We start from the raw sequence: 19,811 nt of genomic DNA on the forward strand, positions 1-19,811 counted from the left end.
TTTCCTTGTGCTGTCCTTGGGCATTAAAGGAAGGCTATTCAGCCATCCCCATCAGCAGGAGCAGACATCAAAAGAACAGCTACTGCAGGGGGAGCATATTAGGGGCACCAGAGGGGGCTAGGAACTGGGTCTTGTCTTCTCAAAGTTTACAACCCACTGCAGGGGCCACTCACCAGCCCTGGCACCCTAAGGGCAGGAACCTCCATTGGGCACGTGTGTCTCTAGCACTGGGAGCACTGTCTGGCACCTGGGGCACTGTGAGTGTTGAATGGATAAAGGACCTGTAAGAATTGCCATAAGAGGTGTTGCCCTGGGGCAAGGTGGGACAGGAAAGTTCTTGCAAGAGAAAGGAGAGGCTCTGGCCTTGGGCCCTGGCTGAGCAGAGAGCTGGGAGGTGGGTATTCGGGTAGGAGGAAAGCTGTGGAGGGGGAAAGCAAACTGCCTGCGGGCGTGGGGGGGTTCTCGGCGGGAGTTGGGGGTGGAGGGAAAGGCCCTTTACAGCAGCACTCCCTCCACAGGGAGACCAGAGCTCTGCCTCTTCCTCCCCACCGTGCCCTTTGGGGTCCAGTTGTGGGGCCTTCCTTGAGGCCCAGCTCCTGCCTCTGGCCTCCGGAGGCTTATCTCCCCAACAGAGGCTGGCTCCCCAGAAAACAGGATTCTTAGACTTCCTAAAAATAACCTGAAGCTCCTTATCAGAGGCTAATAGTGTATGTCTCCCAGGAATACTCTAGAAAGAGTACCAGGGGTCAGGGACCCCCACTCAGCCTCCACGAATCTGAGCGGAAAAGCCCGGGTCTCCTCACCTGTAAAGAAAATAACTGCAGCCGGCAACCGTGACCACAGGTGAGAAGGGGCTTCCGACCAGGGCGCACACCTCCAGAGAGGCGCCCACAGACAGCCTCCCCTTACTTACGCCCTGCTTCACTGCAGTGCTGTGAAGCCATCGGCATTGGAAGTGCGGAGGGCAGCGGGCAGTGCCCCAGGGGGAAGGGGGGACGGGTAGGGTTTCAGAGCCCAGAAGGCCTAGACAGGGAGGCGGCTCCGGGAGAAAGGTACCCGCCATCCCACCGGTCTTGGAACCTGAGGACTGCTGGGAAGGGTCAAAAGTCTGCCCTAAGGGTGGACAAGGGACAGAGATTGGGGGGGACCACAAAGGCCTGGGTGCAACCTTGTCGAGAGGGAAGGGATCCGGACCCAATCTGGCGCCCTGGTCTCTTCCCACCTGCAACCATGGCTGTCACTTGGCCTCGGTTATAAAATGGACAAGGATTCGAGGTGCTCCTCAGGTTAAGAGAGGTCACCCTGGCCTGGGTGCCCTCCGTGGCCGGGCTAAGAGGAGGTCCCGGAGTTCTGCTCACTTCAGCCGTGTGCCGGGCACTGCACATCAGGAAGTGTGGGAGCCGGCTGGCGACCTCCCGCCCGGGGCCAGGGGAGGAGGGTGGTTGGACGCTGCCACCGCTGCCGGGGCTGTGCAGGGCTGGGCGGGGAGCAAGGACCCGGCGGCTCCTGATTGCGGCCCCGGGGGAGGTGGCCGAGCCGGATAAGCTGCGGCGGGCTGGAGGGCGGCCACCTCCCCTGCAGGTCCGGCCCTCCCGGGCGGGTGGGGCGCGGGAGAGGAGGAGCCTCGGGCCGAGCCACCGCCTTCGCCGCGGACCTTCAGCTGCCGCGGTTGCTCCGAGCGGCGGGCCGCAGAGGTGAGTGAACCCTCCCCCGGTCTCCGCGGGGCTGCGTGCTGCGCCCGGTCCCCGAGACGCCCGCCCGGTTGCACCCTGCGCCATCGCTGCGCGGACCTCGGGTGCCGCCACACGTCTGGAGGCGACTTCTGTCCCCTGGGACCGAGCCACGTGCGCCCGGCGGCAGAGAAACCGGGTTCCGGGGCCCCCACCCCGTGTGCCTTCCTTCCCTAGGCGTGGAAGCCGCTTGCGCCGCGCGGGTTAGGCAGGGCCGGCGGCGACAGTGGCGGGGAGCAGGCTCTGGAGCCCCGGGTGCAGATGTGGGCGCCCCTCCGGCTGACCCCGGCTGAGTCCACAGGTCCCGTGTGCCCCACGGCTGGGGCTCTGGCCAGCGGTCCCAAAGGAGGGCTGGTAGCTGTGGGCGGGATCTTCCAGGCTCTTCCTCGCCAGACCTCCCAGTCCCTTCGCAGCCGAACAGGGCAGGGGCAGGGGCAGGTGCAGGGGCTGGGCAGAGGCGCCCGACCTTGGTCCCCAGGAGGAGGCTGGCCTCACCAGTGCCCGCCTCTGCCCGCGGAGCCCTTGCCTGGCAAAGTTCCCCCTCCTGCCCGGCAAAGCTCCCCCTCCTGCCCACTTCCCCGAAATTTGGGGACAGGCTGCCCGGAGAGGTGTGGTTGGAACTTTGGTCACTCTGAGTAAATGAAAGGGAGGGTGTGCCCAGATAATATGCGGTTTGGGGACCAGAAAGCCGGATCCGTGGGGAGAAGCAGGAGGGTCCCGCTGAAGCCCTGGCGGAGGGCACGGAGAGGCCTCCCAAATATCCAGGGCCACCTCAGAGATGGGCTCCAGAAGTGGGGATTCTGGAAATGCCCCCGGGGAGGTATTTCTGTCCATCAGAGTGCAGCCATAATATAATTAACAGCAGATATTCCCATTTATGTGTGCCAGGCATCTTGCTAAGGGCTTTGTGCACAATATCCCAGTTAATCCTCACAACAGGAAGGCACCATTATCTCTTGTTAAAAATGGGGAAACAGCCTCAGAGAGTCCACATATTTTGCAAGGATACACAGCTAGGAAGTTGCAGAAGCAGAATTTGAACCCAGAGTTATCTGACTTGGAGCCCAGAGGAACCTACTACTGGGGCGAAACAGGCTGTGTCCTCAAGAGGATTCTGGCAGCCCCAAGAATACAGTGCTGAGAGCCAGAAGGTCCACAAAACCAAAGGGTCTCACCTGGGTGTGTCCTCTCAGTCACCTGCAAGGCTTGTTAAAAATATAGATCCCCAAGTCCCATCCGAAGCTGACTAAATCAGCTAGGAGCACCTGGAGGGCCCAGACTGTGTCTTACTCATCTCTGTCCCTGGTGGCCTGCAGAGGGGCTGGCAAGGAGCAGGTGCTTAGTCAATGTCTAATGGGTAAGTGGGCGGGGTGGGGTAGATGGTGTCACTAGTGTCCTGAAGGGGGCTTAAATGGAGCAGGTGGCCTCAGCCAGGCAATCCGGCAGCAGGTATGGAACTGACACAGTCTGATGCTGGCCTCAGAGCCAGCAGGGAGCTCAGGCTGGGCAACTTGTCCACCTGGGGGTTGAACAGCCTGCCCCAGGTTTGCTGAGGACCAGGCCAGGTCAAGCTGGAATCACACATGTTCCCTCTCCAGCCTAGAGATGTCAAACAGGTAGATTCCTCTCCCATTCATATCTCCTATCCTTGGCCCACAGCCCTTCCCTTCTTGGACTTATCAGAGACCAGGGTGCTGGGCAGGGCTTCAGGTGGTTAAAAAGTGAAAGTTCTTGAGTGAAGTCCAAAGGCGCACACCTGAGAGCTGGGTGGGCAAAAGGTCACTGGCTGAGTGCTGGGGATAGTCTGGCTTTGGAGTCAGATGGACGAGTCCAAATCTCAGCTCCTTACCCCGTAACATGAAGCCCTCAGATCTCTGAACCTCTGTTCATTTGCAAAACCTTGCCAAGGGCTTCAAACAGCATATCCTCATAAAACAAGTATGCCTATTTGGGGTACTAAGTGTGTGAAGTGCTGAGTTTTAGGAGTGCAGTAAATATCGGATCCCTCCTTCTTCACCTCAGGTTTGCGAGTTAACCAGTGAGGGGCCTTCCAGGCCTAGTGCTCTTGTAGACCGAACCACTAGCTTTCCTAGAGAAGGTAACTGAGGCCTAGAGAGTGGCCTCCAGGTTCCGTGCTCTGTGGCAGAGCTGGCCTTGGCTCCAAGTCCCAGGGTTCCCAGCTCAGTCTCAGCTGATGCCTCCCAGCCTGGCGGTCTACTCTGCCTGCTACATTCCCTGTCCAGCTGCAAATGAACAACTGAGAGGGCTGGGTTGAGATTCAGGCAGGCTGGGGCAGGGGAAGGAAGCAGGTCATTTGGGGAGTCGGGCTCTCTGGTCTTCCAGCTGAGGCTGGATCCACTCTTTCCTGTCCACCCACGGTGCGTAGTGGCCAGGTCTTCCTGAGCTGAGCAGGTTGAGCACTATGAAACTGCTTTCTAGCATCTAGACCAGGGAGTTGCCTCTTGATTTAAAATGAGGATGTTTACCAGTTTAAGTAGTTATTAAAACCTAAGGCCAAGTTGGTGCCTTTCCTCCCTCTAGGAGTTGGAAGGGTGTGTGCTTTTTTCCGCTCCTACCCCACCCCTGCCAAACCATCCCAATTTGAGAGGCTGTGGAGATTACAGAACTTGGAGAGGAGAGGGGCAGGGATCGGGGTTGGAGACTAGATGGTCTTCAAACATTGGGCTACAGAAGTCCCTCTTCCTCCCATCTGTCTCCTGCAGCTGGGTCCACCCACCTGTCCAACACAGCCTCCCACGGGTCCCGGGCCTCTGTGTGCTCCAACTGTCACATCCTTGGCATGCCACACACCACCACTATCCTGCCTGAAATGCCAGTCCTCATCACTGACATTCAGCCTCCCATGTGCCAGCATCCGGGCCAAACACTTTATCTACAGGAGCTCATTTGTACCTGGAGACTCTTAGGAGGTCGATAATGTTATTCTCCCAACCATGTGACTTTCCAACTTCATATGGACCCCAACCTCTTTTTTTCCACCTCTAACCTGAGACTCCTGCCACTGCCACATTCTCCTGTCCAAATTCTGCCTCATCGGTTATTCATTCAACAAACACTTACTGAGCACTAACTTTGAGCCAGGCACTCTAAGACCAGCTGAGTCCCACTTCTGGCAGGATGAGTGTTGTTGTCATTAACCACCCCACAAACACCCGTGCCCTCTGCGTACTTGCGAATCTGAGTGAGGAGACACAGTAGCAGTAAGTCTCAGGACCTATAGCTCATGTGAGTGAGCGAGGATGCAAAACCAGAGACACCCCCTCCCCTCACCCACTGAGCTGGAGGGATCAACCACTGTGCCTGCCATCAGGGCTGATGGGCGACTGCTTGTGGATCAGAAACTCTTGCGTTGTCACTTCAACCCAGGGGCAGAGTGTGTTCCTCTTCAGGTGTGGCCTGGTCTCGTGACCCCTGCACTGAATGGGCCAGGCGTTCATTGCTCCAGCACCGTAAGAACACTGACACTGGAGAATTGTTCGATACTCAACTCTTCCCAGTCAGTCTGTCTTCTGCATGCCCACAGTTACCGGGCAGCGTGGGCAACAAGTGAGCACTGATTGTTCCGCAATCAGGCTGTGACTTACTCCATCTCTGCCTTCTGCTTAAGAGAGCCAGGTGGGAGTTCAGCAAAGATCACATGTTTAAGCCTTGTTATTAAACACGTAAAAAAAATACTGCCCCAAGATTATAAAGCCAACTTTGGTACATGTAAAGAGATTTGGGGTTGGTGAATGGGCCCACTAAGCTTTATTTTGTGGTGTCAGCTGTCTTGGTTCATGTGTAGACAGCAGGGCTCCCAAAGCCAGCATGCTGGGGTCTGTGAGGGAACAAGCTTCCCATTTCTTTTATTTATTTATTTATTTATTTATTTATTTATTTATTTATTGGAGACAGAATCTCGCTCTGTCACCTAGGTTGGAGTGCAGTGGTGCCATCTTGGCTCACTGCAACCTCTGCCTCCCGATTTCAAGCAATTCTCCTGCTTCAGCCTCCTGAGCAGCTGGGATTACAGGTGTGCTCCACCACACCCAGCTAATTTTTGTATTATTAGTAGAGATGGGGTTTTGCCATGTTGGCCAGGCTGGTTTTGAACTCCTGACCTCAGGCGATCCACCTGCCTCGGCCTCCCAAAGTGCTGGGATTACAGGTGTGAGTCACCACACCCGGCTGCTTCTCATTTCTATAAGCATCCGACTGGTGGGGTGGCCAGTAGGCTGTGGGGAGTGGTGCGTGATTTTCCTGGTGGGCTTGAGAGGGTAACAGTATACCCCAGTCAGGGCAAGTGTCTCTCTGAAGGTGAACTCTGGGTGCACAGCTAGAGGATACAGTGGCTGTGAGCTGGGCCCTCCAGGTGAGGTCTGGCCTGCCCATTGCCACAGTGGGCTTGCTGGCATCCAGGGGGGCTTTCTGGGTGACTGCCCAGGCCTGCACATGAGTCAGTAGCACGCTGAATGCAGTGGAGTTTGAGGGGACCCACCACTGTCCATCATATCGCCCCAACCTGGGTGTAAGGCCAGAGCAGCTGTGGGAAGTGACACCAGGCCCTCTGGAGATGACCCTCTGGCCCTTGGAGATGTCTCTGGACTGGCCAGAAAGAAGGTGGTGTCTGGAACTGGAAGGGAAAGAAGCAAGACAGTGCTGGGCCCAGCAGCCAGAAATCAGGGTGATGGGTGGGTGGAGGGGCAGGCATCTGGGAAAGCCCTGCCCTCCTGGTGTTCCCAGATCTGAAGGCTGGAGGTTGGAAACCTTGTGTCACCTGTGCTGGTGTGAGTTCCATTGGGGCTGCCGCTTACCCTCCCATGACCTTTAACATCTGGCGTGGCTCTGTGGGGGGTGCTGAGAGGAGGGGAAGACCCAAGCCTGAGGGAGCTCAGGGTAGAGCCAAGGTCTCAGTGAGAACCCCAGGGGGCAGCTGTCACAGCTGACCTGGAGCCCTCCAGGAACGCGTACTCTCCAGCTCCTGCACTCTCAAAAGCAACAGAAAGGTTTGCTTTCCTCAGGTGCGGTTTCCTCACAGTGCAGCTTCTCCAAAGAGATCTGGAGACCCCCCAGCAGCTTTGACAGGAAAATAGAGTCCTATCCACCTCACACCAACACACTGAACTAGAGACTCTGGGCCTGGGGCTGCCCAGAAACCCACCCACTTAAACTGCCCGGGCGATTCTGGTGTTCACAAATATTTGAAAGCACTGCCTGACACCTGCTGGCTCAACAGGTGTCCACCTAGGCTGGAGTACAGTGGTGCCATCTCGGCTCACTGCAACCTCTGCCTCCCAATTTCAAGCAATTCTCCTGCCTCAGCCTCCCGAGCAGCTGGGATTACAGATGTGCTCCACCACACCCAGCTAATTTTTGTATTATTAGTTCACCTAAGCAGAGAGCGATGTGAGGGGCTGTGAGGATGTGCAGGGGTGGAGGGCACTTAGGTCCCTCCCTCAGCTGACCATAGAGCACCCAGAGTGGTAGAGGGGCCACGTGCAGTGAGTTGCCGCAGCAGAGCAAGGAGAGGTGCACACAAGAGCAGTCCTAAGGAAGACATGTGTTTAGGGGTTTCATATTCACTGTTTAATCATCAGGACAGAGAGGGAAAGCAACCTACCCAACGTCACACAGCTAGCACGTAGCTGGACCGGAATTCACACACAGCTCTGTCCAGCTAGGTCCCCCAACTAACACAGCTGCCTCTCTGAATTCAAAGCCGGGAGAGATTGTCAGGGGTGGGCATTGGGGGAAGATGGTAGGTGCCTTAAGTGCCCAAGGCCTTGGGCTGGATCTTCAAGGAAGGGGGATTGGGATGGGCCAGGAGGTTGTCAGATTTGAGATGGAAAGAATGCCATTGGCTGTGGTGGGGGTGGAGTGGGCAGGGACTGGAAGAAGGGGTAGTGGAAGTCAGTCCCTGCCTACCGGCCTGTGTTAGACTCCGCGGAGATTCAGGAATCTAGCCCTGCCCACAGGGGCTTTCACTCCAGTAGGAGAGAGGAGACCCAGGGGGCCACAGCAGTCAGAGAACAATGAGGCCTTGGCTTGGTGTTTGGTGATGATAGGGGAAACCTGCCCAGAACCTGTTTATCAGATGCTAGGGGATCTGATATAAAGATGCCCTGAGATAAAGATGCCCGGGATACTTAGATGTGCCCTATTCCAAGATCGCTAGGTTCCAAACAAGTTGAAAACAATAGAATACACTTATCCCTAAGAATGGGCTTGCACATAATTCACTTCAACAATGCAAAAGCTTCCAAACCTCCAGCCTCCTTTGGGCTGCCGGTGTGGCCTCCAAGGTCCACTGAAAAGCCATCCCCAGCCAGCAGAAACATGCCTGTGTCTTCTTCAGCCCCCGTCCATGCTTTGCCCTGGAGACAAGTGCTGTCACCTGTTTGTGGGTCTGTCTGTCTGTCTGTCTGTCTTTCTCCCCACTGTGAGCACTGACAAGCAAGTAAAGATGACAATGAAGCCTTTGTGGCCACCAAATGCTGAGAGCATTATCACTAAGCCAGTGGCAGCCATGGTGACTGCAATAAATTTCCCCCACAGAAATTGATAAATTGCCACTTTCTGCAGCCATTATGTTTGCCTTTGTATCCCGAAGAGTAAACGCCTCTCTCCCTTTCTCTCTCTCGCTCACGTGTGTGTGCGCACGTTAGATGACATTTATTCATTTTATGCATCCTGGGTTCTACTGGTCGTCCCACCTCAGTTCCTGTAGCAAAGAGACTTGAGTCTGAGCCACTAATTATCACCCGTGAGGTTTCCTCCCAGAGCAGGAAGCAGCAGGCCAGAGCTGCGCTCTCTCAGTGCACTCTCCAACCAAGCATCAGTCACCACTCCCAGTCCAGTCCCTGTGGCCAAGAGCTGGCGTGCAGGCTGGGGGAGGCAGCTGGCTGTGCAAGCCCCTGGCAGGCCCCTCGCCTCCTGAGAAACCAAGAGTCAAAACCAAAGCCAGGCTGTCCTGGTTGGAGACTGAGCCAGAAAGGGTGGCTCACCTCACGGTGAGGCTGTCGAGTGACCTGAGAGCCTCAGACCCTCACGTCAGCCGGATGTCGCACCAGCCTGCTGTTGGTAAGTCTGGCTAGGACGCAGATCCAAGGGGGCATGGGTCGTGTGCAAACCCCTCCCACCAGCTCCCTCACCACCTGACCCCTGCCCTGCTGGAGGGTGCCCCTTGAATCTCCAGGAGGTCCGAGGAACTTGACACCTCCCAGAGATCTGTACTGCCTTGGAACAGGCTGCAAAAAGTGCAGTATAAAATGGGAAATATGTATCAGCTGCACGTTTTCATGGCCCCCTTTGGAGGAAAGGGAGTCCAGGTTATTAAGTCAGGAGGCTTTTAAATTTCAGGGGTTCAAGGATTTATCACACACAGTTGCGTGTGTGTGTGTGTGTGTGTGTGTGTTTAAGGATGTTAATGTTTATGATGCATTTCTGTGGAATGCAGGCCCATTGGGAATTGTAAATTTTTCTTATTGGTAACCATTTCTGCATTGGTTTAGCACGGAACTGCTGCTGCAAATAATTGAACCAGATTTTTCTAGAATGATTTGAAAATCTAGCTGTTTGTAAAAAGCTCTCTAAATTATTCATTCACTTTTATTTTGCAAAGTGGTGTGATGATAAACTCTTTTCCATCAGACGAAACTTGCACGCATGTGTATTTCTGTGGGGATTGGCTCGAGTGTGCTTGAGTTTTCTGTATTCTCTTTTGTAGGAACTTCTCAGCCTTCCTTTTAAAAATATAATAATTTTTTAATGATGTCTAAATAATGATTCCAGGCAGTATTACAAGAAATATAACAGTAAAATGTTTGTAAGAGTCCATCAGAAAGGGAAAATGCCCACAGAGAAAAATAGAAATGTACCAATTAGATGTGTGTGGCTATAAGCGAGCTTTTAAACTATGATTTGAGACTGGCATCCTCTGGCCTCTCTGCCCTCAGGTCAGCTGTGGGAGGCTAGGGGTGGGATAGCAAAAGGGACCTGGGATCAGGTGTGGCTTCCTGGACCCCAGGCCCAGTAAGAATGAAGCCTAGGGGTTCTAGGATAGGGGGCAGCCCTGGATTTGCAGAAACAGCCTGAGAATGAGGGGCTGGAAAGTATGAGTTGGAGCAGCTCAGTGAGGAGACAGAAAACTGAAGCAGAAGAAAGCAGAAGACACCAGAGTCTGGTGCTGACTGGGTGACTGGCTGTTACTCACATCCTGAGCAATGAGCCGCAGACCCTCCCCACCCCAGAGGCAGCTTGAATGCAGGGACTGGATGGGCCCAGGGCACAGCGGATCCGGGGCAGGCAAGAGCCAACTCAGGGCCCAGAGGAGGACCTTTAACCTGACTGGGCCTCAGTTTTCTCTTCTGCAAAGTAGAAGGAATTATAGCCTCCTGCAGGTCAAACCCTGTGCCCACATCCGCAGGCACGATCCCCGACTTCACCTCGCTGGCACTTCTCTGCATTTGACTCCTGGTTATTGCAGCTGTGCCCATGCTAGGCATTTGTTAGGTGCTGGGATGTGCCTGCCCCGCTCCTCTCTGTTGGGGAAGACGGAATTCATGCTGTAGGGGAGGCCCGGAGTTTCTACATGGGGCAGTCACAGGGTGGGGGACTTCCCTGAAAACTTCTTATTTGCATAAAATGTGCCCTGCTTTTGACTTATATTGTAAATTTCAGATCCATAAAATGGGAAAGACTTTGCAGAAGCTGTTATTCACTTTACCTGACTGGGAGATGTAGATTGTTCATATCCAAGGGTGTTAGTTTTAATACTAACATTAGCATGTGGGGAGGGGTGATCGAGATGGTGGGGAGCAGGGCCCCCCACCACCTACCTCTGGGACCTCTAAGGGAAAGTACACACCACCGTATGCTAGTTGCATCCTGTTACCTGTGCTGCAGAGCCAAGGGGCCAGAGGCAGGGAAATTCATTCTGCCTTGTAAGGGCACTGGGCCTTCCTGTTGAATTTTGCTACTTGCGGGGAAGGCACTTCCCAGGCAAAAAGATTAAGCCTATAACCTAAGCAGAAAGCAAGCAAGAGCTCTGGGTGGGAAGTGGCCAGAGACATAGATCAGGCAGACCCAGGTTTGGAAGGGCCAAGGAGACAGCACATCTGCCAATGGCAGCAGCTGGGCCTCACCTGCCCTGACACCCCCACCTAATGGGGACTGGGCAGACCCCTCCAAATGGTTGCCATGCCCTGGCCCAGGAGCCTCCAAAAACCCTGAAGCCATTGACTCAGCATCCCTGAAGCCTCCTTCCATGAGTACCCCCATACCAGGCTGCACCTCAATGCACCTTAGATCTGGTGTTTGATTTTCACTTTGACCAGATCTGCAGCAGTCTCTTTGTTAATATTTATTTCCAGTGTTTACATTCATCTTTGCATAAGTCCTCAGTGTTACTAAGTTTATCAAATAGCGAAATGCTTGGCCAGGTCTAACAATGTCACCAAGCTGCAGAAGGGATTAGAAACTCATAGTATTATTATTTCATCACCACTGAGTACAAGAGAGCCCCAGCTAGGTTCTGGGAAGAACAGCTATGACTCACAAATACTCCCCTCCCAACTCACAAATACTCCCCTTAGAATCTAGTCCTTAAATCATTCAAACCACAAAAATGTATTGAGCACTTACTGCGTGCGAGGCCCCGGTAGGTGTTAGAGGCACAGAAATGAGTTTTTTATTGGCCCCCATCCAAGGAGGTGACAGACAAGAGAACCAGTGTGTGCAGCCAACGTTAATGTGACAAAAAGTGCAGAGTTAGTCCCAGAGCGTGAACTCCTCCCTGTCCTAGGCCCAGGTGGAGGCCAGGAGCTGCTCCCCGGGCTGCCTGGACCAGACTTTTGAGCTCTTGGGACCCTGGCGAACATCAAAGCTGTTGCAAAAGTCAGAGCTCTTGCAAAAGTTGGAGCTGGCCCATGGCAGGTGGTTGGGAAGTGGCTGCATGACTCTTCCCATGCAGAGCGGTTAGAGGGTGGAGGCCGATTTCCAGTATCCCTGGGAATCCAAAGAAAGAGGCCACTGAGGGACAGGGGAGGGCACCTCAGAGGCTTCCAGAAAAAGGCAGTGTGGCAGCTGGGCAAACCAGGATAAAGCATGCATCCCTAAGCCCAAAAATCAGGTGATGTGAGGCAGGCCGAGCTCCATGGCAGACATGCTGAGCTGCCTCTGTGTGTCTTGGCTAACTCTGCCCTTTCCTTAACCCCACGGCTCGCCCTGCCCAGGAGCAGGGATGAGGCCCATCCCTGATTCAGCAAATCCTGTGCCATAACAAGGGGAGGGGTGGGGGCAGCCACAGCCCACAAGACCCACCAGTCCCAGGGTTTGTGCAGCTCCAGGTCTCCCTGGAAAGCAAGAAACCACCCAGCTCCAGACGCTGAAGCTGCGGATTCAGCTGCCACTGCCTGATGGCCTCCAACCTGGCTGGATTAACCGGCCCATAGGGAGCTGGCTGCCCCCACAAGCCAGCTCCCCGGCCTCCCTGGGCAAACTAAAGCCCTCCTCCCTGGCTCCATAGCGCCCGGTCATCCCCTCATTCCAGCACTTTGCTTCTTCCTGCATTGTGTAGCTGGCCTTTCTCCTAAGAGCCTTAAGAGGGCAGGTCATCTTTGGCCACCTGCATGGCCACCGGCGCCTTGCTTCATGCTGGGTACACAGCAGGTACTCTGGGAATAACGAATAAGAGAATTTCTCAGAGGAGGTTTGGCAGGATGGACCATTGCATAGAACTGCACAGGCTGTGCACTGCACACCTCCAGAGGGCACTCTCCACAGGGATTACTATGTAAATGGCACCTCCTAAAGTTGTGCAGCATAGGGACCCTAGGGCTTGAGCATGCCCCACCCCCCTCCGCTGCTTCAAGCCCCTGGCCTTGGTGCTGACTGTTGGGCTTTCCTCTTCCCCTTCCCAACCAGCACTGACCATCATCCTTCCCATACGCTGGCGATGGGTAGTAATGAACTGTCCCAGTGAGCAGTTCTCCCAGACTGGGCTGTCAAAGCATGCTAGTAAGAGATTCCTGGATGGCAGGCAGGCCATCTGGATTCTTGCTCAGCCAGGAAACTCTGTCCTCTGGGAATATCCTCCCAGTCAGGGTGTTAGAGCGCTCCTGGATCCCCAAGATCTTCACGGTCCCCTAGAACTGCTCCTCTCCCCAGCCTGCAGTGGGCCTAATGACCCACATGTAGCCAGGGAGTGGTCCCCATGGGGTTTGTTTTATTGACTCAGCTAACAATGCCACAATGACTCTGATTGCCTTCTTCTCACCTGAGAGACCCAGCTCTGGGCAGCCAAGGGGTATGTAGGGACAGAGCATATACCTGTGACCCTCAAGACCTAGAGGAGCTCAGAGACAGCATGGATACTCGAAGCCCCCGTGAGCAGGGAGGACTTTCTGGACCAAGTGGGCTGGGAGCTGGGCCAACTGTAAAGACCCAGAGAAAAAAAAGTCAAAACTGAGTTTCTCTTGCATGCAAGTGAGTGGTTAGTTCATTGACCCCGTCCACAGCCCTTTCCTTAGCAGCTACTGCAGTGGTTTTCAAAGTGTGGTCCCCACACCAGCAGCACCAGCAATTCTGGATGTGGAGCCCAGCAATATGTTTTCATCAGTCCTCCAGGTGACCCTGATGCAGCTCAAGTTTGACCTGATGTGTCCTAAGTGCTGGGGTTTGCAAAAGGGAGTTTTACTTAGTTCTCACCTTGAGGAGCTTGCAGTGGGGGAGAAGATAGACAGGAAAGAAAACAGTACTGTCCAGTGAGACGTATTGCTCTGGAGGGCCATGGAGGCAGAGGAGCAGTTGGTATAGGCTTGATCCTTGCAAGGGTAAGTGGCCTGGAGACCCCAGTGGCATGACTGTCCCTGGCAGGGAACCAGATGTTGGGACCAGCATCCCCTAGAGGGCTCAAGGAGCCCAGTGCTGACCCCAGTGCCCCAGTGCCCAGCCACCAGGGCTGTGGCCCTGAGCAGCAGGCCCTCCTACTCTTCCCTCCACCCCAGATCTTCTGCTCTGCTCTTCCCCCTTCTTCTTCCCACTCCCAAGTCCCAAATAGTAGCAGGTCTTTTCCTCCAATTGTCTTGGGGAGAAATGGGCATGTACCTCCTGGCCATTATCTTAGAGCACATTTTTAGAAGATTTTAAAGTAAATTTTTCCATTAGGCAGAGAACACTGTGTATTGATTTGGGTGCATCTATTTCTGCTTTACCCAGACAAAAAGATTTACAAAATATCCTAGAGAGGAATAAAATTAAAAATGAGTAAATTTAACAGGCCCAGAGCGTAGCACTTTGTTTGTCTCATATAATCCTTGCTACACCTCATTAAGGTGAGGAACATCAGCCCATAGTGCAGATGAGGAAATGGGGCTCAGGAAGGTGAAGTGACTTGGCCGGGCCGCCAGCTAGCAAGTGGTCTGGTGGGATATGAAAATCCATCCCTCTGCTGGGCCCTTGCTGGCTGACCTTGCAGTTTACTAAGGTGACTGATCCTGAATAAACCCAGAGTGTTCTAACGTTTTGCTGAGCCCGTGTCCTGTTGGCTGCATTGTGGGGAGTGGCCTGGCCTGGCTAGGGAAGCTCTCAGTGACCAATTGTGGCTTCAGCTGTGTTATTTAGAGAAACCCAGGGGCTGAAATGATCCTCTGCCTGGTTAGGGAAGGGATGACTTTAGGAGGAAGAGGGACTAATGCCCCACTTAGCAGATCTGCAGCTGTGTGCATGTTTCCACCTGCACATCCTTCTATAAACCCTCAGCCATGTGGGTGAGCAGCAGATGGTGTCTCCCCCACTCCCCCTGGAACACATCTGCCCTGTTCACTGACCTGGGAGCTGGTGGGGTGGACCTCAGACCCCAGCACTTGGCACCCACACATCATCCCCTGGGCCCTGGAATTGCTTGCATGGATGGCAGAGAAGTAGCTGTGTGAGCAAAGGCCAAGAGGACAGTTTAGCCCAAGGCACCATTTTTACAACAACAACAGGTAATGGTACTGATTATATAAGCCTCACTTGTCCAGAGGTCACGGGGCTTAGGAACCTCAATTATGTGGAAAACAAATAGGACATAACTTCAGAAGGTTGCAGAGCCACTGTGCTAGTGTGGTCTTTGTGTTGCTATAAAGGAATACCTGAAGCTGGGGAATTTGTAAAGAGAAAAGGTTTTTTTCAAAAGGAAGACAAACATTTGAATGCTCTGGATTTATTCAGGATCAGTCACCTTAGTAACCTGCAAGGTCAGCCAGCAAGGGCCCAGCAGAGGGGTGGATTCATATCCCACCTGACCACTTGCTAGCTGGTGGCCTGGGCAAGTCACTTCACCTTCCTGAGCCCCATTTCCTCATGTGCACCATGTGTGCAGAGATCACCTGGGGAGAGAGGAAGTAAGAGAGAGAGAGAGGGTAGGGAGGTGGCAGGCTCTTTTTAACAAGCTGCTCTCGAGGAAACTAATACAATGAGAACTAACAGGGAACTTACTTGCTCCTCTGCCCTCCCCCCAGCCAGGGAGGGAATCCACCCCCATGACCCAAACACCTCTTATTAGGTGCACCTCCAGTATTGGAGATCAGATTTCAACACGAGGTTTTTGGGGGACAAACCTCCAAACCACAGCAGCCACCAACATTGGTGTTACAAAATCCATCCAGTGACATAGGCTCATGGAGCGTGCTTAAGCTGTCATCCAAAACATGTTTACTCTTGGTTTACACACACTAGTAGCAGTCTGCCATACCTCAATTTCCTTTTTTATTTTAAGTAACAACTTTTTAAATAACTTTATTGAGCTATACCTCACATCACCACGCAATTCACCCATTCAAATGGTGAGTTGCATGGTAATGTGAGGTATAGCTCAATGAAGTTATTTAAAAAGTAAATAAAACAATTCAATAGTTTTTAGTGTATTCAGAGTTATGTAATCATCATCACTATAATCAATTGTAGAATATTTCTATCACCCCAAAAAGAAACTGTGTACCCGTGAGGAGTCACTCCCCATTTTCTCCAAATCCCCCATTCTGGCCACCACTAATCTACTTTCTGTCTCTATTGATTTGTTTATTCTAGACATTTATATAAGTGTAATTATGTAATGTCTGGCCTTTTGTAATTGGCTTCTTTCACTTAATGCTTTCGAGGTTCACCCCTGTTGGATGCATACTTAGTTTCTCTTTATGGCTGAATATTAGTCCACCGGATGGATAGGCCACATTTTGTTTAACCATTCCTCAGTTGATGGACGTTTGAATTGTTTCCACTTTTTGGGTATTATGAATAATGGGTGAAAATGTCTTTGTGTGGATATACATTCTTCCTTCTCTTGGATATATAGCTAGTAGTAGAGTTGCTGGGTCATATAGAAACTCTGTTTAACGTTTTGAAGAATTCCCAGGCTGTTCTCCACGGTGCCTGCACCATTTTACAATCCCAGCAGCAGTGTAGGAGGGTTCTGATTTCTCCACATCCTCCCTGTCTTTTAAAAAAATATATCATTGTAGCCATCCCAGTGGGTGTGAAGTGGTATCTCATTGTGGTTTTCATTTGCATTTCCCTGAGGGCTAATGATGCTGAACATCTTTTCATGTGCATTTGTATATCTTTTTTGGAGAAGTGTCTTTTCCAGTCTTTTGCCCACTTTATGTAGGTTGTTTGTCTTTTTAATACCGAGGTGTAAGAGTTCTTCAGATATTTAGAAACAGGTCCCCTTATCAGTTATATGATTTGCCGAACTTTTCTCCATTCTGAGTTGGCTTTGCACTTTCTCGATGCTGTGCTCTTTCGATTTCGTCAGCAGCGAATTAGCAGGACCTGGGGGGCTTTAAGAGGTGAGCAGGCAGACAGACAGCGCCCACAAAGTCCTGAGGATGAGAGAAGAGGCAGAGCTTACACAAAGGCTCTGTGAAAACTGAAGATGAACCCCAGGCAGGTTGGGGTGATCCCTGGGGTGCTGGATGAGGATCTGATTTTGTACTGCGTTTTGGAAGGATTTCTGCCCCCAGAGGCTACATAGGCTCCAGTGGTGTGCGCAGTCAGGCAGAGAGATGCACAGAACCTCTACAGTGTGCCAGGCATGGTGTGGGGTTCTGGGTGCATGTGGAACAACACACAGCAATCTCGCCCTCCCAAAGCTCAGGGAAGTGGGGGCGGGGGGTGGACAATGAGCACATGAGAAAAAGACCACAGGGGAAGAACTTCCAGAAACATCCCAGCCACAGAGCAATGCCCCAGGTGTATATGGCCCTTGGCTACTTCATGCTCTTGAGGGAAAATCGGTATTTTCATTTGACACATGAGGAAACAGGTCAGAGAAAGGACTGACGTGTCCAGTACCTCCCAGTGAGAAGATACTCAGAGTAGACCCCAGATCCAGGTCCTTCCTCTTTCCCTCTCTACACGTTTTCAGTCTAGAAAAGAGTTCTGTGCAAGAATTCTTTTGTTTTTGTTTGTTTGTTTGAGACCGAGTCTCACTCTGTCGCCCAGGCTGGAGTGCAGTGGCGCGATCTCGGCTCACTGCAACCTCTGCCTCCCAGGTTCAAGCGATTCTCCTGCTTCAGCCTCCGGAGTAGCTGGGATTACAGGCACGTGCCAACACACCCAGGTAGTTTTTGTATTTTTAGTAGAGATGGGGTATCACCATGTTGGCCAGGCTGTGTGCAAGAATTTATGTTTTCACTTGTGGCTTGCTGAGCCCTGGTGCTGGCTGTGGGCACATACTCGTTCACCCAGGGACATGCACTGCTGATGGGTCCTTGCACTCTGGGCTATCTTGGGCCCCCTTTGCTCAATGCAGGCCCCTCTTTCTGAAGTGCTTTTCTTGGGCTCACTCTCAATTCGTCAAAGTTCAGCTCAGGCCCACCTCCTGCAGGAATCCTCCCAGTCCCCGCTGTCCGAAGTCAGTACCCTTGTCAGGAGACCTTGAACACTTTAGTCCACTGCCTGGCCCTCCCATGGGGCAAAGGTCTCCAGGGTGTGTGTGCACTTCCTCGGGGCTTGTTAAGGCTCATTCCCTGGGAGCAGGGAGGACATACAGAGCCTCCCTTGCACCTACATTTGTTTACATATTACTTATACCACATACAACGTTATAGGGCACTGCTGTATAAGTGTACATTTTAAATGTATTTTACTTATGAAGAAATAGAGCAGTAATAGGAACATGTGACCCCAAATGTAATTTTACTGACCAGATAAAAAAAAATTTTTTTAATTGAAAATAAGTAGCTGGATGTGATAGCATGCGCCTGTAGTCCCAGCTACTTAGACTCAGAAGTCTGAGACAAGAGAATTGCTTGAACCTGGGAGGCAGAGGTTGCAGTGAGTCGAGATCGTGCCACTGCACTCCAGGCTGGCGACAGAGTGAGACTCCGTCTCAATAAATAAATAAATAATAAATAAACAAAAATTTAAAGAAAATTGAAGATAACTGTGGGCTGCTTGAGGACAAGAACTGGGTTATTTTCTCTCTCCTTGCTCAGTCAGTCCCCACATGGGAGGCGTGCGAGGCACCCCGTTCTTGGCCTGCAGGCCGCCCCCACTCCATCTGGCTGCAGGGTGCCACAGCCAGCCTCTGATTGCCGGTGGCCCCAGCACCTCAATCCATACCGACCTCACAGCAAACCCTCCGTGGCCACAGCCTGCCCTGGCCACTCATGTCTGAAAGGTGATCGGTGTCCATGAAGAAGAGGCCACGGGGCTGTGGATGTCATGTCGCCAACTGTTAGTGGCCTGCGCAAGAGCAGACAGGAGCTGGCAGGCAGGCCCATGGGCCAGGCGTGGCTCCCGGCCATAAACACAGGCTGTAGCCCTGCCGGGAAGAAGGAGGGGACAGACAAGCCTGGGCAGAGACCCAGAGGGGACCAGGACACCCGATCCTCCATGGCAGTTCTGTCCACAGCTTGGGAGGAGAGGCGGGCAGGTCTGCATGCAGGAGACAGGCCTCGGCCCACAGAGCTGCAATCTGATCCCATCTGCTCCCTCTCCAGTTCTATAAATAGAACCCCCAGGGAGCCAGGGCCCAGACAGGGTTAGTCACACCCTCACCTCAGGCCGCAGGGACAGGCCTCTGGGACTTCCAAGACATGTACCACCTGTCCTGCCCCCAACCCCTCCCAGCCTTCAGCAGGAGGGTTCATGCTGAGCATCAGGAGGGGGCAGAAGAATTGAACGTGGCCACTGTCCATGAAGAAGTTAGAGAAGAGTACACACAACACACATGCACACAAGAATAGGACACGTGCACACACACACACACACGCATACAAGATTAGGAAACACAAGTGCACACACAACCAGTCAGAAATGAGCTCTGAGCTTTTACACATATTAACTCATTTCATCCTCAAACAGTCTTTAGAGAGGTATAATTAGTGTTCCCGTTTTAAAGGTGAGGGAACTAAGGCACAGAGGAGCTGTGTAACTCACCCAAAGGCACCCAGCTACTGGCATGTGAGGCCATGATTTCTCCCCAGCAGCCCCACCCACAGCCCGTGCCTTTAACCACCTGCCTGACCCCTCCCAGCCAAGTGGCTCTGTCCCTACATCAGAAAGGTCAAGGAAGAGGCCGCCTAGGGAGCAGTACAAGGCAGCATTACAACCTGGCATTTTCCTGTTGCAGACTGCATTTTGGTGGCAAGAGAAGCTTTGGAGGTGCTTAACGTTTAGTTTGCATTTATCCTACCGCTGAAAAGCAGGGCCCCTTAGGACCATAAGTCTAGGACTTTTCATAGCACCCTAGACTGCTGGGGATGAAAGGGGCTTGGAGCTGAGCTGGTGCAGCAGCTCCTGTTAGAAAAGCCACCCAGAGAGGCCCAGGGACCTCCTATGTCCCAGCGCCAGTTAGCGGCAGAGGTGGGACCAGTTCCCCTCGGCTGCAGCGGCCTCCATGTCAGCTCCCTGGAAGGGAGCAGATGCCAAGTCAGGTTCTGAGCAACACCCTCAAGGCCCAGCCCCGGCAATCCCTTCCCACCTGTGATTAGGTTTGGGGTTCAACAAAAATAGGACTCAAAATCTGGATCTTCTCGCCTTGCTTCACTTTGGGCTGGTTCAGTTTTGTTTCGAGGTAAATCATTCGAGGTTTTT

General features: G+C 52.9%; 1 protein-coding gene across 3 annotated transcripts in view; it reads left to right on the plus strand.

Moving 5' to 3' along the window:
• Positions 1–315: 315 nt before the first annotated feature.
• STEAP3 (STEAP3 metalloreductase) overlaps positions 316–19,811 on the plus strand; it is a 43,455-nt gene continuing 23,959 nt past the window's right edge. The window contains exons 1-2 of one of the 3 annotated variants that reach the window (XM_016949582.4): positions 316–394; positions 721–843. Coding sequence is in view for 1 of the 3 variants with exons in the window: in XM_016949581.2 (XP_016805070.1) it covers positions 8,789–8,810 (22 nt within the window). In the remaining 2 variants the exon portion in view is untranslated. Of the gene's footprint in view, positions 395–720; positions 844–1,474; positions 1,695–8,394; positions 8,811–19,811 lie in introns of those variants that run through there. The other 2 variants (XM_003309208.6, XM_016949581.2) reach the window with 2 other exon arrangements.

Source organism: Pan troglodytes, chromosome 13, assembly GCF_028858775.2.
Source record: "Pan troglodytes isolate AG18354 chromosome 13, NHGRI_mPanTro3-v2.0_pri, whole genome shotgun sequence".
Classification (NCBI taxonomy): domain Eukaryota; kingdom Metazoa; phylum Chordata; class Mammalia; order Primates; family Hominidae; genus Pan; species Pan troglodytes.